The following is an 18,816-nucleotide window of genomic DNA, read 5'->3' on the forward strand; positions in this document are numbered from 1 at the left end:
GAGCCAATCTTCCCAGCTACTCTACCTGAAGCTAACCCCATTACGCATCCCGAGACTGACATTCTTATCACTCATGACCAAGAAGAACCAAGAACCATTGATGCAACCAGAGAGGAAACCTATGAAGAGCAAACAATCAGTCAACCAAACAACCCTCCTCCTAGACAAAGCCAATCTGAGTCTCCTACACCAAATCTTGAAGATGACTTGCACTGGCCTATTGCTCTCCAAAAAGGGGTAAGAACTTGAACTAGACATCCCATTAGTAAATTATGTTTCATATAAAAATTGTCTTCTCAGATGCAAGCCTTTGTGATCAATGTTGCTCTTGAGATAATTCCAAACAACTTCCAAGAAGCCATCAAATGTTCTGAATGGAGGAATGCAATTAAGGAAGAGTTGATAGCCCTGAACAAGAACAATACTTGGGACTTGGTTGACCTACCAGTTTTAAAGTCAATTGTTGGTTGTATATGGATGGATATTTACTGTAAAATATAACTCTGATGGTAGTGTTAATAGGTATAAAGTCAGGTTGGTTGCTAAAAGCTTCACACAAACTCATGGCATTGACTATCAAGAAACCTTTGCTCCTGTAGCAAAATTCAACACCATTAAAGTTCTCCTGTCAATCGCGATAAATTCAAATTGGCCTCTATACCGGATGGAAGTAAAAAAGGCTTTTTAAATCGCGGTAAATTCAAACTCAAGGAGTTGATACAAAAGGAAATCCTAACAAAGTGTGTAAACTCCGCAAGTCATTATATGGCCTAAAACAGTCCCCAAGGGCATGGTTTGAAAAGTTTACCATAATTGTAAAGGGCCAAGGGTACTATAAATGCCAAACTAATCACCCCAAATGACCTGGTAACCATCTTGATTGTGTATGTTGATGATATAGTTATCACATGTAATTATCATGAGAAAATAGAAAGGCTGAAATTATCCCTTGCAAAGGAATTTGAGGTTGATCTTGGCCAACTCATATTTCTTGTTGGGTATGGAAGTTGTAAGGAAACAAAATGGCATCTCGGTAACTCAAAGAAAGTATACTCTTGACCTTCTAAAAAAGACAGGTATGTTGGGGTGTAAGTCTGCTGAAACACCTATGGAAGCCAATTACAAGATGGGACTGGCTCAAGAAAGTCCTCCAGTAAATATCAACGGGCACCAAAGATTGGTCGGAAAGCTCATCTATCTAACCAATACTCGGCCTGACATTTGCTTCCCTATTAGTGTGGTTAGTCAGTTCATGAACAAACCAACAGAAGAGCACTTGGAAGCTATGCACAGAATTCTGAGGTACTTGAAAAAATGCCGGGAAAGGGTCTATACTTCTCCAAAAATTGCAATAGGGATATTGAGGTTTATTCCGATGCAGATTGGGTTGGATCAGTGATTTATAGAAGATCCACCACCGGCTATTGCACCTTTGTATGGGGAAACTTGGTAACATGGAGGAGCAAGAAGCAACCTGTTGTTGCAAGGAGTATCCGAAGCTGAATCTAGAGCTCTTGCACTTGGAATTTGTGAAGGAATGTGGATACTAAGATTACTGAAGGAATTAAAACTCTGTCACAACTAACCTATGCAAATCTTCTGTGACAACATGGCAACTATTGGCATAGTAAAAAATCCAATTCATCATAATAGGACTAAGCATGTGAAGATTGATAGACATTTTATCAAGGAAAAAATAGAAGCAGAAATCATTGCCTTACATCATGTGTCCTCCAATTCTCAAGTGGCCGATGTCCTAACCAAAGCAACTACCAAGAGTCAAGTTTGAGGAGCTAAGTAGCAAGCTAGGCAAGATCAACATTACAGCCCAGCTTGAGGGGGAGTGTTGATATTCAGCTCTCTTAAAGTCAACATAATCAGCCTAGTTGTATGCCACTTTCTTATGCACTTCTCTAGGAAGCTATGTTCAGCCTAGCTGTCAGTTTTTTGCATTTATTATTGTGTTAGTTGTTAGTTGGCAGGTTAGTTGTTAATAGCATTAACTCTGTTAGTTGTTAGTTGACAGATTAGTTGTTATTGTATTTAATGCTTATCTTGTATAAATATTCTAGTGTAGAGCTGAATATGTTCAATAAAAAATACAGCCTTTTGTGTGTGCTATCTCTCTCTTTTTCCTAACTTCTTGTTCTAATATTTCTTCAAACCTCGTAGCTGATTGTAAGTTACATGTTCTGCATAAGACTATGCAGAATAGTGGCCAGATGAAAAAACATAAAATGTTGATACTTGACAACTTATATAGAAGTTATCATTTGAAGAGAAGCAACTTAGATATAGATTACACGGCTACATGGAAGCATACCAGCAACAATATACTGAAAAGAGAAAAATAAAAATAAAAAGAAGCTATATCTTCCGTAGTTATCTTTTGAATCCAGACAAAAGGACCATACCTTGCATTTCATCTTTTGCAGCCTGTCCATCAGTTCTGTTCATGAAAGCTACAAAGCCACAGTTTCTTTGCCGCCTTCGCTCCTCCTCTGTCCTAGGCCACATTATTTTTACGCTAGCAATAGGTCCAAATCTTCCAAAAGTACGGAGAAGAAAATTTTCATCAACCTATATTATAAATTGTCAAGATGAGACTAGCATGTCCTTAACTCCCAAAGAACAACAAAGCCAATTTATTGAGGAGACAGTCAAACCTTGGGTGAGAGATTTCCAACATAAAGATTTGTAGTTTGTGGATCACCATCATCAAATGATCCAGGAAGTTTTCCACTAGGATCAAAATCATCAGGTAGCTCGTCAAAGCGACTGGACTGTTGGTAAGGAAAACAACTATCAGTAGAACTGATTCATAAAATTATTGAATGCAAGAAATAAAATGAAATCCTAACAACATGCATATAGTGATAATTATTTGGACAATGTAGATCATGAAATACATCAGGTCATATCCGTAATACAAAAAAATCAAAGCATAAAAAGCAGATAAAAATGAGATTATACAAATGAAGAGAAATCTAAAAGCAATAAGCAGCTCCTATGCATTTAAAGATAAAAAAAAAAAAAAAAAACCACTCCTCATTAAACCCGACTAGCGAATGTGGGTGGAGGAAATCCTTGTACGCAGCCTTACTCTTGTATAATTGCAAAGAGGCTGTTTTCTGGATTCGAACTCATGACCTTTCAGTCATTTAAAAATAGAGGGACAAAAATCCAACCACAAGAACCTACATGTAGCATGTTGACAGGTAAGAAAAAAAGCATCCCTTACAGTAGAATGTTCTCCAGGACGCCCATCACGCCACTGATCACGGTCTTGATTTCGCCTCTCCCTCATCTCTTGCTCATGCTTTAGCTCCTCCATAAAATGATCAATATTCCTTGACTTTCCTTTCTCCTTCTCCTTTGGCTTTTCCTCCTCCTTCTGCAAAGTACAACACACAAGCATTAGATCTGGATACATGATAATTTGAAAACAAAATTAGAGGTCAAAGATTCAATTGCAATACAGACTTTCCTTTCAGATTCTTTCCCCTTGGTTGCCAACGGAGGTGGTATAAAAGATGGTACGTACCTGCAAAGAATATAAATGATGAACTTCGATACTAATTTACTAAAACAACGTTTGACTAAATAAAAGTGCAAGGTTTATTAGATTTAGCATTTTCAAAACTTTGCCTCGAACTTCGTTTTTAATAGCTAATTTGTAACTTCAGGAATTGCCACTAGATAATCCAGCAAACTCCTCCACAAGACACTAAGTTCCCATCTCAAGTAATACTCACAGTCCCAAAGCTTAAGTAATATATTCAAAATACTGACACTGAACATATATTTGATTCCCAAGAGAATAAGCTCTTGAGGAAGCATAACGCCATAGGACCTTCCCAGAACCTACAGACAAGGAACCAAAGGCAATCCTCCTCTAACTCAAGAATGCAAACATTTCCCAGTATGAAGCAATGAGGCAAGAATATAAGAGTTATTTTTGTTTAACTGAACTTATTGCTTTTATTGCATAATTGATGGAATTTGGTATTATCAACATCAACACCACTTTTATCCCAAACTAATTGGGGTTAGTGGCTGATGAACTCAAATGATTAGTACGAATTGATGGAATTTTATAATTATACAAATTTCAAAACAAAATACATTTTATTTCCATGAAAGCATTATGTCTTTCGGTCAAATAAAGTCTGTATCGTAAGAACAAGTCATCTCACTCATCTAGTAAGTCATTCAGTAATGGAAAGTACTGAGCAGCAACATACATAACACTCTCCCCCACTCAAATCCTGATTGGAAAAGTCTCATCAAGCATGGTAGACAACTAAAAAAGTTGACAACCAAAATAAAACATCTCTATACAGCATGTACAATAATTATTGTAACAACTTAAGCAACATTTTTTCAAAAAAATATAAATTCATAAAGATGAAGATAAAAAACTACAAAGAAATGCAAGGATAAGGAACCCTCATTAACATAAGAACAAAAAAAAAAAAACACAGCAACAACAATAAAGAGAGAATTAATGGATAAAAGTTGTCCAATCTCTCCACATATATGTCACGGAAACCGCATTAAAAAGGCCATGTGCTACATAGAGTATAGAGTAAAAAGAAGCCAAGTGCCTAATCTCATCCGAAATCAAATGTTGTGCCTTAGAGACCTTAAAAACACAAGATCTGCACTCCAACCAACTGCACTGAAGGGTAGCATACGTTGCACACTACCACAAAAAATTAACCTCATTATTTCTACCAAAGCCATGAGTGGTTCGAAGACCTAGGGGACACACCCAACATTCACCAAAAAGGCCAATTAAGGAATTCCATAGAGAAACAGCACAAGGGAAGAGTAGGAACAAATGTAGAACTGATTATCAGCAGGCAACATGCATTGAAAAAGAGTCTTATATGAACCTGCAACATTTCATTGGTATTAATTCTATTAAGCACTGAAGTCCAAATACAAGACTTGACCTTACATGTGCCTTGGGATTTCCAAAGGGTTTATAAAGAAGGAAGTTGGCCCTATTCAAAGAATGAATACGGAATTGAAAAAAGAATTTGACTGAAAACACCCCAAAGGGTCAAAGAACCAAATTCTTTTGTCTGGGTTAGAAGACAAAAGAACAGAGTCAAGGAGACCCAAGCAGGGCTTCGGTTCAGAAAACTCCCTCACTTGAGTTACAGTTCCAAGAAGAAGCTGATCTTGACACTCAACATCAACAACACTTATATCTCAAATTAGTTGGAGTTGGCGGCAGATGAACTCAAATGACAAACAATAAAAGATTGAGAGGAAAAAAGAAAAAAGGAATAAAAAAATAAAGTAGAAATTAAAAATGACACCACAAATAAAATAAATATATATTAAAAATTAAAAAAGGAAAAATATAAAAAAATGGAATAAAAAAGGGAAAATATAGATAAAGACAAAAAAAAAAAAAACAATAAAAAAAATAAGAGAAAGAAAAAAAATGAGAGAGGAAAAAGTAGAGATTGTTAGAGAATAATATAAATCATTAAAAAGGCCGTCACCCAACACCTTAAAGATTTGGGTTGAATTGGGTTTTAATATGGTATAAGAGCTTCAATGACCAAGGTCACAAGTTCGATCTTCACCGCCCCCCACTTTCTAATGAAATTAAATAAGCACAAGGTAAACCAAAAATTAGACCTGCGTAATATCCACGCTTCAAGCCCAAACGGCTTTTGCGTGAAGGGGTGTATTAGAGAATAATATAAACCATTAAAAAATCCCTCACCCAACACCTTAAGGTTTTGGGTTGAATTGGTTCTTAATAAAGATAAAGAAAGAAGTAAATGAAATAAGGGGGAACACGATTAAAAAATGAGAGGTAAAGTAAGAAATAAAGGAAGATATAGGGTAAAATAACTAGAAAAGATCATTTGGAACATAGGAAGAAAAATGGGTTTAACCCTCCACAATATTGATAGCTTTCCTTAAATCCATTCTAAAACAGAACGTTCGCCAATCTTTATCTCATTCCAATAAGTCTTGTTTTACTACTTTCCTCCAAGAAAGTTTAGGCAACATTTTTCTCTTTTTGTGTCAAGCTCTTGGTAACAATCTTTTATTCTTACATGAACATCTAGGGTCTTCGCATTATGTGCCAAAACAACCTCAATTGATGTTGTCTTGTCTTTTCAATCACTGGTACTACTCCTACATTTCATTGTATATCTTCATTTATTTTCTTATCCATCCTTGTAGGACCACACATCCATCTTAACATTAACATTTTCGCTACTCCTATTTTATGTTCATGCCAACATTCAGCTCCATATAAGATTGCATGCCTTATAGTTGTTCTATATAACTTTCCTTTTAGCATAAGAGAAATCTTACAATCACACAAAAACCCTGATGCACTATGTCATTTCATCCACCCTGCTCTGATTCTATGGTTTATATTCTCATCAATCTCTCCACTCTTTTGCAAAATTAATCTCAGATATCTTAAAGCATCTTTCTCGAGTATCTCTTGTCTAAACAAATGCACGGAATCTTGATCTCCAACTCTTGCCGGAAAAAAACTCACTTCATATACCATTCTTACTACGACTTAGTGTAAATCCCTTAGACTCCAACGTGCTTTTCCACAATTTTAGTTTTTTGTTTACACCAGCCTTGGTCTCATCAATAAGCACAATATCATCTACAAAAAACATACATCATGGCACTTCATCTTGGAAATCTTTTGTTAGTTCATCCATAATTAGAGTAAAAAGGTAAGGACTCAAAGCAAAGACTTGGTGTACACCTACTATCATAGGAAAATAAATTGACGTTCTATTACAAGCCTTCACACATGTAGTAGCACCTATGTAGCACAGATATGCTAAAAAACATGAAGTGTTGGTGTCCGGTACTCCGACATGTTACAACACGCTCCACACGGTGTTTAACACGCAGTTAACATTCCCGACTCATTGACTATTTTGACACGCGAATTTGGATCTCTTATTCGCTATCTAGTCTCTACTCATTCTGTTGTCGTCGCTGCTCTATTGTCTGGACTCTTCGTCGCGTTCTTCACTGTCTGGTGTTTGCTCTGCTCTACCGACGGTTCCTGCTCCACTTCGCTGCCGTCACGATATCTTTCTTGCTGGTAAATGGTAAGTGCTCTCTCACTCTTACTATTGTGTATCCTCTATATCCCTTTTTCGGTGATGACCCATAAATCCATGTTTTTTTCTTCTATACTTGTGGTGTTCGATTTCCCCTATTAGATCATATCTGAAACCCCTTTTATTCTTTATTTTTTAAATAATTATTGTTATTTGGTTTTATTTACTTTTGCAAATCCTTTCTAAATTAAGGTCAGCTTAGTATCTCCTTGAAATTTGGGTGAAAATGATTTATTTTCTTTGAATCTTTTTGGGTTAAATTGATGGATATTATGATTTTAGTTTTATTTTTTTAAAATTATTGAATATTAAATGTAATATACACTGTATAAATTAAAAATATTATTTAATATTAAAACGTGTCGAGTAATCATATTTTTTTAAAATTAACTTGTTGGAGTGTCATATAGTGTTGTGTTGCGTGTCCGTGCTACATAGAGTAGCACCATCATACATATCCATGATTGTCTTTACAAACTTTGATGGTACTTTTTTCTTCTCAAAAACCCACCATACCTTTCTTAGAACCCTATCACATGCCTTCTCAAGATTTATAAACAACAAATGTAAGTCTTTTTCTCGATTCTTTCCATCAATTGTCATATAGAGAAAATAGCCTCCATGGTACATCGTCCTAGCATAAATTTGAATTGATTTACAGAGAATTTGGTCTCTCTTCTCAAGCGATGTTAAATCACTCTCTTCGACAACTTCATAGTATGGCACATGAGCTTAATGCCTCTATAATTAGAACAATTCTGAATGTCTCCCTTGTTTTTGTAAATAGGCACAAACATATTTTTCCTCAATATATAGGACATCTTATTAGTTTGGAGAATCTTATTGAAAAGATTCCTCAACCAACTTATTGCCACATCCTCCAAGCTTCTCCACACTTCCCAAAGCTTTAGTAGTTTTCAACTTCTTTAATGCCTCCTTGACTTCATGCACTTCGATTCTACGCACAAATCTTCTATTCAAATAATCAAAAACACTTATTTTAAGTAGAATCTTCACACTATAAGCGGGAAATCTACTGCCAATGGTCCTTCAAAAGTTGACTTGAGAACCAATACACACCTCAGGGAAGAAAAGACTGAAAGGTAGTATGAGCATAAAAGAAGAATTTCTTGGTCTATAAAATAAGAAGTTCAGGTTGCTTGTTGGCATTCCATATTACCACCAATTTTGACTAAACCATACATAATTTTGGATAAGCTAATGCCAAGGGGAAGGAGGTTCAAAAAGGGAAATGCCATAACCACTTATCCACGAGAACAATGTTCAAAGACACCACCAAGACCCAAATACCCCCCTTTCATGGGACAACATACCCCCCAACTCAATAAATGATGAAGCAGTCACAGATCATACACCCAGCCAAAGCAGAATATAGATCATCCATGGAAATCTTTTGTTCTGTTTTTATTTTATTTATTTTTTAAAATATCCATCAAAAACAAAGAAAAATAATCAAGTACTAGTCCTCCCTCCAAAAAATGAGTATTGGAAACTGTAAAATAACGAGAGAGAGGAACATTGAAATAAATCTGTATATTGAATTGATTCAGGAGTACAATATATAAAGAAATACTAATGGGCTTAGCCCAGACCTAACCTAAATCCTAATGAAATAAGGAAATAGATCTCTACAAATAATAAAGGTATCCTAAAGATATTATTTCCAACACTCACCCTCAAGCTGGAGCAAATAGATCATGAACAACAAGCTTGAATAAGAAAGACTAAGAAACATAAAATAAACGAGTGGGGGTTGTAACAACTCTACAACTCACCCTAAAGAAAAATAAAAAACTAAAATAAAATATTATCTATATCTCGAATGCTCCCCCTCAAGATGGAGGGACACTTCATCCTGGGAAGAAAAAAAACTAAAACGAAGCTTCACGGAATATATGTCGGAGAAATCGACAACAAATCAACTGGAATGACCATCAGTTTGCAGAGCTGGTAAAGAGACAGTTATGGAATGGACATCAGCAAAGGAAGAAAAGACATCAGCCAAGGACAGGCCAGGAAAAAGACAATGTTGCAACTGGAATACAAGTCGACGGAGCTAGTGTAACAGGAATAATCCGCGAACCAGGCAACAACGAAGATAAATGCTACAATTGGAATACAAGCCGACGGAGCCAGTGTAACTCGAATAATCCTCGGACCAGGCAACAACGGAGATACATGTTTTCCCTGAATGGGAGGCCAAAATAAAGCCAAACAAAGGAAAAAATAAATCAAATACAAGCCAAAACAGACTTGAATAACACCACAAACATATGTGAGAATAAAATAAAATTGGCCAAATACAAGCCAAAAAAGAAAATCAAAATAAAAACAATAAATCACCGAAGAAGAAGAAAACACATCCGGAAGAAACTAAGAGAAGAAGAGAGAGAAAGGGAACAGACGGGAAAGTGAATCCCTCACGGAGGAGGATGTCTCTCTACTACCATATTAAAATTATGAAAAAGAGTAAGGAAAGGCGGACAAGGATTCCTCTCGTTAGGCGCTGATACTATGTAAAATAACAAGAACGAGAGGAACATTGAAATAAATATGTATAATGAATTGATTCAGGAGTATAATATACAAAGAAATACTAATGGGCTTAGCCCAGACCTAACCTAAATCCTAATGAAATAAGGAAATAGATCTCTACAAATAATAAAAATATCCTAAAGATATTATTTCCAACAGAAACATGCTTTTATACTTCTTCAAGTGAAAACAAATCATACCACTACAAAATCTTTATATCTAGGAAGTTCTCTAATAATTAAAATGTTCAATCCGAGTTACTATCATATTCAGCTAGACATTCTCTAGTTGGAAGTTACCATTTCGAACGCACTGAGGTGAGAGACTTTCAAATAGGCACTTGCTCGTTAGACTATGTACTTGTTAGAGTATAATATAAACAAATAAAGAGGCCATCACCTAACAGCTTAAGCTTGTTGGATTGAATTGGTTCTTTACATGGTATCAGAGCCTCGTGTCTAGGGTTCGATCCTCACCGCCCCCCACTTTCTCTTGTGGAATTTTCTTAGCACAGGTAGGTGGGCCTGTGCATTATCCACCCTTCAAACCTAGTGGGCTCTCGTGTGAGGGGGCGTGTTAAGAGTATAATACAAACCATTAAATAGGCACTCTCACCCTTTGAGCTAGCTTTTGGAGTTGTGTATCCCAAGGTTCTTTACATGGTATCAAAGCCTCATCGTCCCCCATTTTCTCTTGTGGAGTTTCTTAGCACAGGTAGGCTGAGTCTGTTGCATTGTCCACTCTTCAAGCCCGGTGGGCTCTAGTGTGAGGGGGCGTGTTGAGAAATATAGTCTCACATTGGTTGTATGTGCAACTAATGTGGAGTTTATAAGGCCTTGAACACTCCCACCCTTTGAGCTAGCTTTTAGGTTGGTATATCCCAAGGTTCTTTACATGGTATCAGAGCCTCGTGTTCCGGGTTCGATCCTCACCGCCCCCCACTTTCTCTCTTGTGGAATTTCTTAGCACAAGTAGGCTGGGCCTGTTGCATCATCCACGCTTCAAGCCCGATGGGCTCTCGTGTGAGGGGGCGTGTTGAGATATATAGTCCCACATTGGTTGAATGAGAAACTAATGTGGAGTTTATAAGGCCTTAGAGCTAGCATTTGGGGTGGTGTATCCCAAGGTTCTTTACACACTCTAACACACTTTCCCACTCTTTGCGCATGGCTGCCATGTGCCACCTTCCTCCGGTGCGTGCGGCATTTTTCGGTGGTCGTTCGCCATCGACCAAAGGCAGACAAGTCGCCCATCCGTCCTCTTTCTAGATCTGTCTTCAATTCGTTCAATCAAAATCGTTTGGGTCGCGCATGTATGATCACATATTCACCGGTTTGCGTTTCCAGATCTGTTCATCTTCTGCCAAGCATCCGCCAGCGTCCATCAACACCGTCATCAGCCACCTCTATTCGAGTTCTGTCGTGTGCTGTTGTCTTTATTTTTGGCTTATTTTTAGCTCTTTTTTTTGGCTCCCATTCAGGGGGAGCATTTATCTCAGTTATTTCCTGATCCGCGGATTTTTCCAGTTAAAGCGGCTCCGTCGGCTTGTATCTCAGTTGCAACAATGTCTTTCCCAGCCTTTTTGGCTAATGTCTTTCTCAATTGTTGCCTGGTCTGCGGATTTTTCCAATTAAAATGGCTCTGTCGGCTTGTATCCCAGTTGCAGGAATGTTTTTCCCAACCCTTTAGGCTGATGTCTTTTCCAGCTCTTCAGACTGATGTTCATTCCAGTTGATTTGCTGTCGATTTCTCCGACTTATATTCTGTGAAGCTTCATTTTAGTTTTCTTTCTTCCCAAGATGAAGTGTCCCTCCATCTTGAGGAGGAGTATTCGAGATATAGATAATATTTTATTTTAGTTTGTTATTTTTCTTTAGGGTGAGTTCTAGAATTGTTACAACCCCCACTCGTTTATTTTATGTTTCTTAGTCTTTCTTATTCAAGCTTGTTGCTTATGATCTATACGCTCCAGCTTGAGGGCGAGTGTTGGAAATAATATCTTTAGGATATCTTTATTATTTGTAGAGATCTATTTCCTTATTTCATTAGAATTTAGGTTAGGTATGGTCTAAGCCCATTAGTATTTCTTTATATATTGTACTCTCCTGAATCAATTCAATATACAAATTTATTTCAATGTTCCTCTAGTCTTTTGTTATTTTACAGAACCCAAAACCTTAAGGTGTTGGATGGTGGCCTTTTTAATGATTTATATTATTCTCTATCAGTTGGTTCACTATCACAGTATTATAATAATGTCCCAGTTGTTCTGATTATTGACCTCTGTAATTGGAGGTTATTACTTTTTTTTCCTGTGATCAAATACCTGGGTTCCTATTAATATCTATTAGAGCTTCCTGACCTTGGGAGCTCTAGATGGTACTGACATGCATGGAGATCGAAATAGAGACAGTAACCAAAAGATTGGACAGCATTCAATCTTCTATCAAGGAGATGGTGCAAGTGCAGTGATGCGATTTAGCCCTTAAGAATTTACAAGAGGGATAAAAAGAGAAGGTTGGTCCCAACTGCTGACTCAGCTAATCAATTGCAACCCAATGGAACTAAGTCTAACCGAATGGATGGCATGTGAGGTGAGGTTGAGGTGGTTAAGGAAGGAAGGTGTGGGGCTAGATCGGGGTATCTGGAATCATGGCTTGGACTATGGACATAGGAGAGAGTAGAGCCTCTCTAATTGTTCTTCCTTATCCTTTAATTTTTTCCACTCTCATTTGTAATCTTCTTTCATTTTTTGTCACTTTAATATTCCCCATATTAGTTGATTCAATCCCTGTAGTGTCGTTTTGTTCATTCCCGTGTATTGTTGAAGATTAATATCAATAATACACATCTCTGTTTCCATTTCAATTACCCAATGAGCTTGAGATCAGTTGATTTTGGTTTGAATCCCTATCATGCAGCTGGAGAGGATGAGTACAACAACTAGAAATGGAAGGGGTGACCGTGAAGGTGAATGCAATAAAGGTGGGATAAACAACAATGGTGGATTGGATGGTGGAGAATTAAAGAGATGATTAGGTGAGAAGGGTTGAAATGCCTTATTTCATGGGTGAGGATCCCTATGGGAGGCTGTATAGAGTGGAGCACTATTTTGATGTTAATCGAATTCCTGGGTCAAATAAAGTAGTAACAATGGTTTGGTAGAAAGGAAGGGTGTTGAATTGGTTAATAGGTGATAGTCTCCTAGGTTGCCAGTAGCAGAAGCTCCGCTAAACTGTTACAGTAGCAGATAGCAATAGTCAAGCGCTACAACCGCTACACGACGGGATGTTGGCCGGTAGCGGAAGGTGGCGGCGTAGCGTAGTGGCGTGTACAAGTGTGCAACGCGACGCTACCCGTTATTTGACATTGATTGTGGAATTATGTGTTTGATTTTGTGGAATTCATTGTTCATTTGTGTTTAATTTTGAATCCTTCCTTTATATTCCTTGTATTTGACATTGATTGTGGAATTATGTGATTGATTTTGTGTGACTTCTTATGTTTGAGCATTTATATTTGTGTAGTATTACATTGTTAGTATAATATATGTGGAATTAATACTTCACCGTAGCGGCAATCGCTACACCGCTATACCATTTTCAGGATCGGTCGCTACCGGCCGCTAACTGCAATTGACAAGTATGATAGTCGCAAATGAAGGTGGTCACAAGCCTTTCCACATGGACTGTTCGGGAGTATTCATATTGCTCCGTCAGGAAATACATCCAATGTGAGACCATTGGCATCACAATCTGTTCCACTCAAATGCCTAAAAAGGATTAAATCTTATTACACCCAAAAGTAATGTAGTGAAAGTCAAGTGAATGAGGGTGCTGTATGGCTTGAGTTTTGACCACGGGATGCCTTGAATTATAATGAACGTAAAAATTGGTCAGCTTGAAGCAACTCAAGATATGCCAGTTCACATGGCCCCAAATGCATAGCCTAGCTTGTCCTAGTAAATAGCTCTTGAAATGTATACAGCACTTTTCAATTAAGTACATTTCCAATAAGGATTTTGGTACCCACAGCAAGAGCTCTATGTAGAATACTTGCAACTTAATTAATAATTAGTAGTATATTGATCATATTTCATGAATTTGTACATATTAGCCATCAGTTACCAGAAACAACGCACCTTATTGTAAGATCTACAAGGTACTTGGCTTCCACAGAAAATAGCAAATCTTTAGCTTCCGAAAATGAAAAGAAATGCAATTGAGCAGCACGGTTTAAATTTTAAACTGCTTAAAGAGTTTCATATTAAAATATCTTAAACAACTTTTCAACTACTTGAATATAAAATAATAGAAGAATAATATGTTGTGTATTGAACTGTGTCAGAGAGTTACAATATATAGAGACCCTAATAGGCTTAAGTGAAAGGCCCAAACCTAATCCTAATACAGTCAGAATACAGTCAGAATATTTACGGATAAGACGGAATCCAATCATATCTAATCATATCATGTCTAATATTCTAACACTCCCCCTCAAGCTGGTGCGTATATATTATGAGCACCAAGCTTGTTACAAATGTATTCAACCCGAGGACCTCTAAGAGCTTTAGTGAAAACATCCGCTAGTTGATCAGAGGAGTTGACGAAAGCAGTCTTGATTTCTCCTGACTGAATCTTTTCTAGAATGAAGTGACAATCAATCTCTATATGTTTGGTCCTCTCATGAAAGACAGGATTAGAGGATATATGTAGCGCAGCTTGATTATCACAGATGAGTGTCATGGGTTGTTTCTGTTCACAAAGATGAAGCTCCTGAATCAACTGCTTTAACCAGACTAAGTCACAGGTAGCATTTGCCATTGCACGATACTCAGCTTCTGCACTAGATCGAGCAACAACAGGTTGTTTCTTGCTCTTCCACGAAATTAAGTTTCCTCCAAAGAAGACACAATAGCCAGAAGATGCTGCTGCCATTTAAAGATAAAATATAAAAGCCGTAAACGAAGGCAAACGATATCCAATCAAGAAGAACCACGCGTCTAAGGTCAGACCCACAGAGAAACAATCACAGATCCAGAAAGGGGAGGAGAAGGCGAGCTTCTCTGTCCAAGACCGGCCGGAAAAAGCCGCCGGAATAGTGCTCACGCGCCGGCAGAAGGTGGCGCGTGAAGCCCACGCGCAGAGAAGACAGGTGGCGCGTGACGGCGCGTGGGAGATGCGTTGCTGACCGGACCACCACGGATCTGGTCGCCGGGAAGAGAGGGTCCTGATCGCGTGAAGTTTGGTCGGAAAAGTAGCCGGAAAAAGTCTCTGGTTGCCTGAACAGTGATTCTGACGGCGGGCGGTGGTTCCGGTGGCTGTCGGAGGTGCTGACACGTTTGGAAAAATCACTCAGAGGCTGTTTACAGCCCTAGAAGGCTTGCCGGAAGGACGCACGACAAGAAAGAGGACTCCTAAGCAGTGGGCTTAGGTTTTAAAGCAAAAAACAAGGTTTCTAGGCGGAAGCGAGAGTTCCCAGAACGAAAGAGCTCTGATACCAACTTGAATATAAAATAATAGAAGAATAATATGTTGTGTATTGATCTGTGTCAGAGAGTTACAATATATAGAGACCCTAATAGGCTTAAGTGAAAGGCCCAAACCTAATCCTAATACAGTCAGAATACAATCAGAATATTTACGGATAAGACGGAATCCAATCATATCTAATCATATCATGTCTAATATTCTAACACAACTGATTGGCAATTAATGCTTTTACTACGAAAATGAAGGAATAGGCCTGTAAAAAATAGAGAGAACAGTTTGGTTTTCATTAAGCATAATTAACCCCCTAAAGATTGATGAGAACTAAAAATTTGCATTGAATTGAAGCCATTCCCATTGAAGATATTGATGAAGGCAAATAATGGCTAATTAGTTAAATGGATGTTGATCATGTTATAAACACTAGAAGATGTGCCAAAGCAAGTGAAACGAAGCTCAAAAAGCTAAGCATAACAGCTTAAACCTAGATTTTTAGAGATTTTGCTAGATTTTGTACGACACACTAGAAAAAATTGAAAAATATCAATTTAATGAACCAGAGGAATGCAAGAGAACCATGATAGCGATTATTAAAATTTAGTCAAAGATAGGGTCATCTAGTTGTTGTAGTTAAAAATTCTAGAGCGGCCTCACTATTTTTGTCTTCTGTCAAAGCTTTATGTTCGTCTCTCCATTTGAAACTTATATTACTTTTAATTTGCCACTATCCTTTTGAACATTTAACTTTGGTTTTATTCTTTATTCACAAAATGTATAATCCGAATTTAAAACTACAATAGTTAAAACCATATTGGTAATATTATGCCACCATAAACAACACAATTGTTCACCTTCCCATCTGCATTTCAGTTCTTGCAGGCTGTGCACCTATTTAGCGACCAAAACCTAACATAACTAACAAAATCTAGCAAGTAAAGGGAACCTTTCATTTTTGAGTAACTTTAACATAAGCACAGCATATTTTAGAGAATAAGCACACCATATTTTTGAGTACCTTAACAAAATCTAGCTAGTAATTCATCTTAACAAACATGATAAGCAAAACCTTGAGTTGATAATTGGAATTTCACATACTAGCAATTGGACAAAGACTAAGCTACAAAGACATCGCTTCCTAGAGGACAGCAAGTTATACAGAATCAAGAGATCAATGACACCAAAGGAGCTTTCAATCTTTATGATCCTCAACAAGAGAAAATCCTTGTTTTCAAGTATGGAATAACTGATAAATGCAAGTAAATCTGAATGTTTGTAAGAACGTAAAAGCAACTACAAAAACAAAACATATAAATGTATCTATGACCCATTTGGATGTGCTTTCTTACATTACAAAGATCAGTTTTTTTATACATATTTCACTGAGGTTAAAAGTTCCTTTTAAAAAGAAAAAAAGGTGAAGCACTAAAAAGATCTAAAGTTGGGCATTTTTCCCAGCTAAACTTTTGTCCTTTGTTGAGAATGTGGAGAACTTATTCAAAGTTCAAACACAAAAACATACTTCCTGAACATTGCATCCAAAGATACAATAGATTTTACCTTTTACAGAAGATCTTTTAAAAAAGTTCACATTAAAATTGCCTTTCCCAAAAAATAAATTAAAAAACCTCATCGAATCTGACACATTTTTTTATAAAAAAAAATCCATTAAAACAAAGAGATGATGATTACTAAGATAGGAGGATAAGTGATCAAAAAAGGAAAAAGAAAACAAACAATAGAGGACAAATAAAACATCAAAAAAGCAAAGCTACCTAAACCCAACATATCTGTATGAAAAACCATGTAAAAAAAACCAAGTGCTTCACACCACCAAGTGCATGTTTGTTTATGTTAGAATAGTTGTAAGAATAGTTAAGTATATATAGTCCCACATCTTATGAGCTCAGCCCATTAGGTCTTTTAGTCTCATTAAATAGAGAGCTCTTGTACATTGTAACACACTATGATTATTCAATATACAATTATTCTTTAATCTCAAGTTGGTATCAGAGCTTTTTCGCTCTGGAATCCGCTTCCGCTAAAACCCTAAGCCCACTGCTTAGGTGTTCTCTTCTACCTTGCCGTGCATTCTTCCGGCAAGTTTTTCATCAGCCGTGTGTCCCTCCGGCAGATTCTCTAAGCCGTGTGTCTCTCTGGCTTGTTTCTTCAACTGTCAGAACCACTTCCCGCCGCCAATAACCGCCGTTCGTGACTGTTCAGGCCACCGGAGCACTGTTCCAGCGTCGATTTCAACCGGAAAGCCTGCGATCAGAGCCCTCTCTCTCCGGCGACCAAGTCTGTGGAAGACCCGTCATCAGAGGAGTCCCCACGCGCTCTCACGCACAGCTCCTTCTCCCTACGGGTGGTGCTCACGCGCCACCCTTCACCGGCGCGTGTGCACTGTTCCAGCATCTTTTTCCGGTCGTTCCTGGACAGACTAGCTCGGTTTTTCCTCCTCTTTCCAGATTTGTGCTTGGTTCTTTGTGGGTCTCACTTTAGACGAGTGGTTCTCCTTGATTGGATAGTGTTTGCCTTCGTTTACGGCTTTTATATTTTGTCTTTAAATGGCAGCAGCATCCCCTGATCTCTCAGAGGTTAACTCTCCTTCTCCTCATGCCAGAACTTCCTCAGGAATCATCTCTACTAATATTGGGCCCATTACATCTTCCAAACTGAAGGATTCTGACAACTACAAAGATTGGGCCACCTCTCTTGTTGCAAATATAGCTCAGTCAGACAATGCATCATTTGGTTCAGGTTCTCTCTCACCTGCGGACTATGCTGCACTCCAAACTCTTCTCAAGAAGGCTTCTCCTCAGTCTCAGCCATATATTGGTAATCCCGTTGCTTGTGTTTCTCATCCTACATCACTTGGCACTTGGATATTTGACTCAGATGCTACTGATCATCTCTGTGGTAATAAGGAACTCTTTACATCTCTTACTTATTCTGATCATTTACCTTCTTTTACCCTTGCTGATGGAACCAAAGCCCCAGTTCGTGGGATTGGACAAGCTCGTCCGACCTCTACCTTGGCCTTGACATCTGTTTATTACATTCCTGGCATCCCTTATAACTAAATTTCTATTAGTAAATTGATCCACTCCCTCACTTGCACCATTACTTTCTCTAACCATTCTGTTTCTGTGCAGGATCCGGGTACGGGGAAGATGATTGGAGTGGGTCGTGAGTCACGAGGGCTTTACTATCTGGATGTGCCTCGTCCTTCAGTGGCATGCTCTCTCACAGAATCTCCACAACTTATCCACAGTTGCCTCGGTCATCCATGTCTTTCAAAGTTGCAGAAAATTGTTCCTCTTTTGTCCAGTCTTCAGTCTTTAGATTGTGTGTCATGTCAACAAGGGAAGCATACACGCTCCTCTTTTGCCAGTTGAGTCAATAAACGAGCTGATGCCCCTTTCTCTCTTGTTCATTCAGATATCTGGGATCCAAGTCGTACCTTGTCTGTTTTAGGTTTTCAGTATTTCGTTACCTTTATTGATGATTTTTCCCGTTGCACTTGGATCTATTTAATGAAAAATCGTTCTGAGTTATTTTCCATTTATAAAAAGTTTTCTACTGAGATTCATACTCAATTTGGTGTCTCTATTCGTATTCTACGTAGTGATAATGCTAAA

General features: G+C 37.8%; 1 protein-coding gene across 1 annotated transcript in view; it reads right to left on the reverse strand.

The window, feature by feature from the left end:
• The window catches only part of LOC133297672 (protein RRC1), a 54,832-nt gene that overhangs the window by 26,727 nt on the left and 9,289 nt on the right, over nucleotides 1-18,816 (reverse strand). Inside the window, exons 6-9 of the mRNA XM_061496840.1 lie at nucleotides 3,484-3,544; nucleotides 3,242-3,394; nucleotides 2,667-2,783; nucleotides 2,415-2,580 (exon numbers count right to left, since the gene is read on the reverse strand). Coding sequence (XP_061352824.1) covers nucleotides 2,415-2,580; nucleotides 2,667-2,783; nucleotides 3,242-3,394; nucleotides 3,484-3,544 — 497 coding nt within the window. The remainder of the gene's footprint in view (nucleotides 1-2,414; nucleotides 2,581-2,666; nucleotides 2,784-3,241; nucleotides 3,395-3,483; nucleotides 3,545-18,816) is intronic.

The sequence above is a fragment of the Gastrolobium bilobum genome, unplaced genomic scaffold (genome assembly GCF_033153095.1).
Source record: "Gastrolobium bilobum isolate Gb01-03AN ecotype WA unplaced genomic scaffold, APGP_CSIRO_Gbil_v1 utg8615, whole genome shotgun sequence".
Lineage (NCBI taxonomy): Eukaryota > Viridiplantae > Streptophyta > Magnoliopsida > Fabales > Fabaceae > Gastrolobium > Gastrolobium bilobum.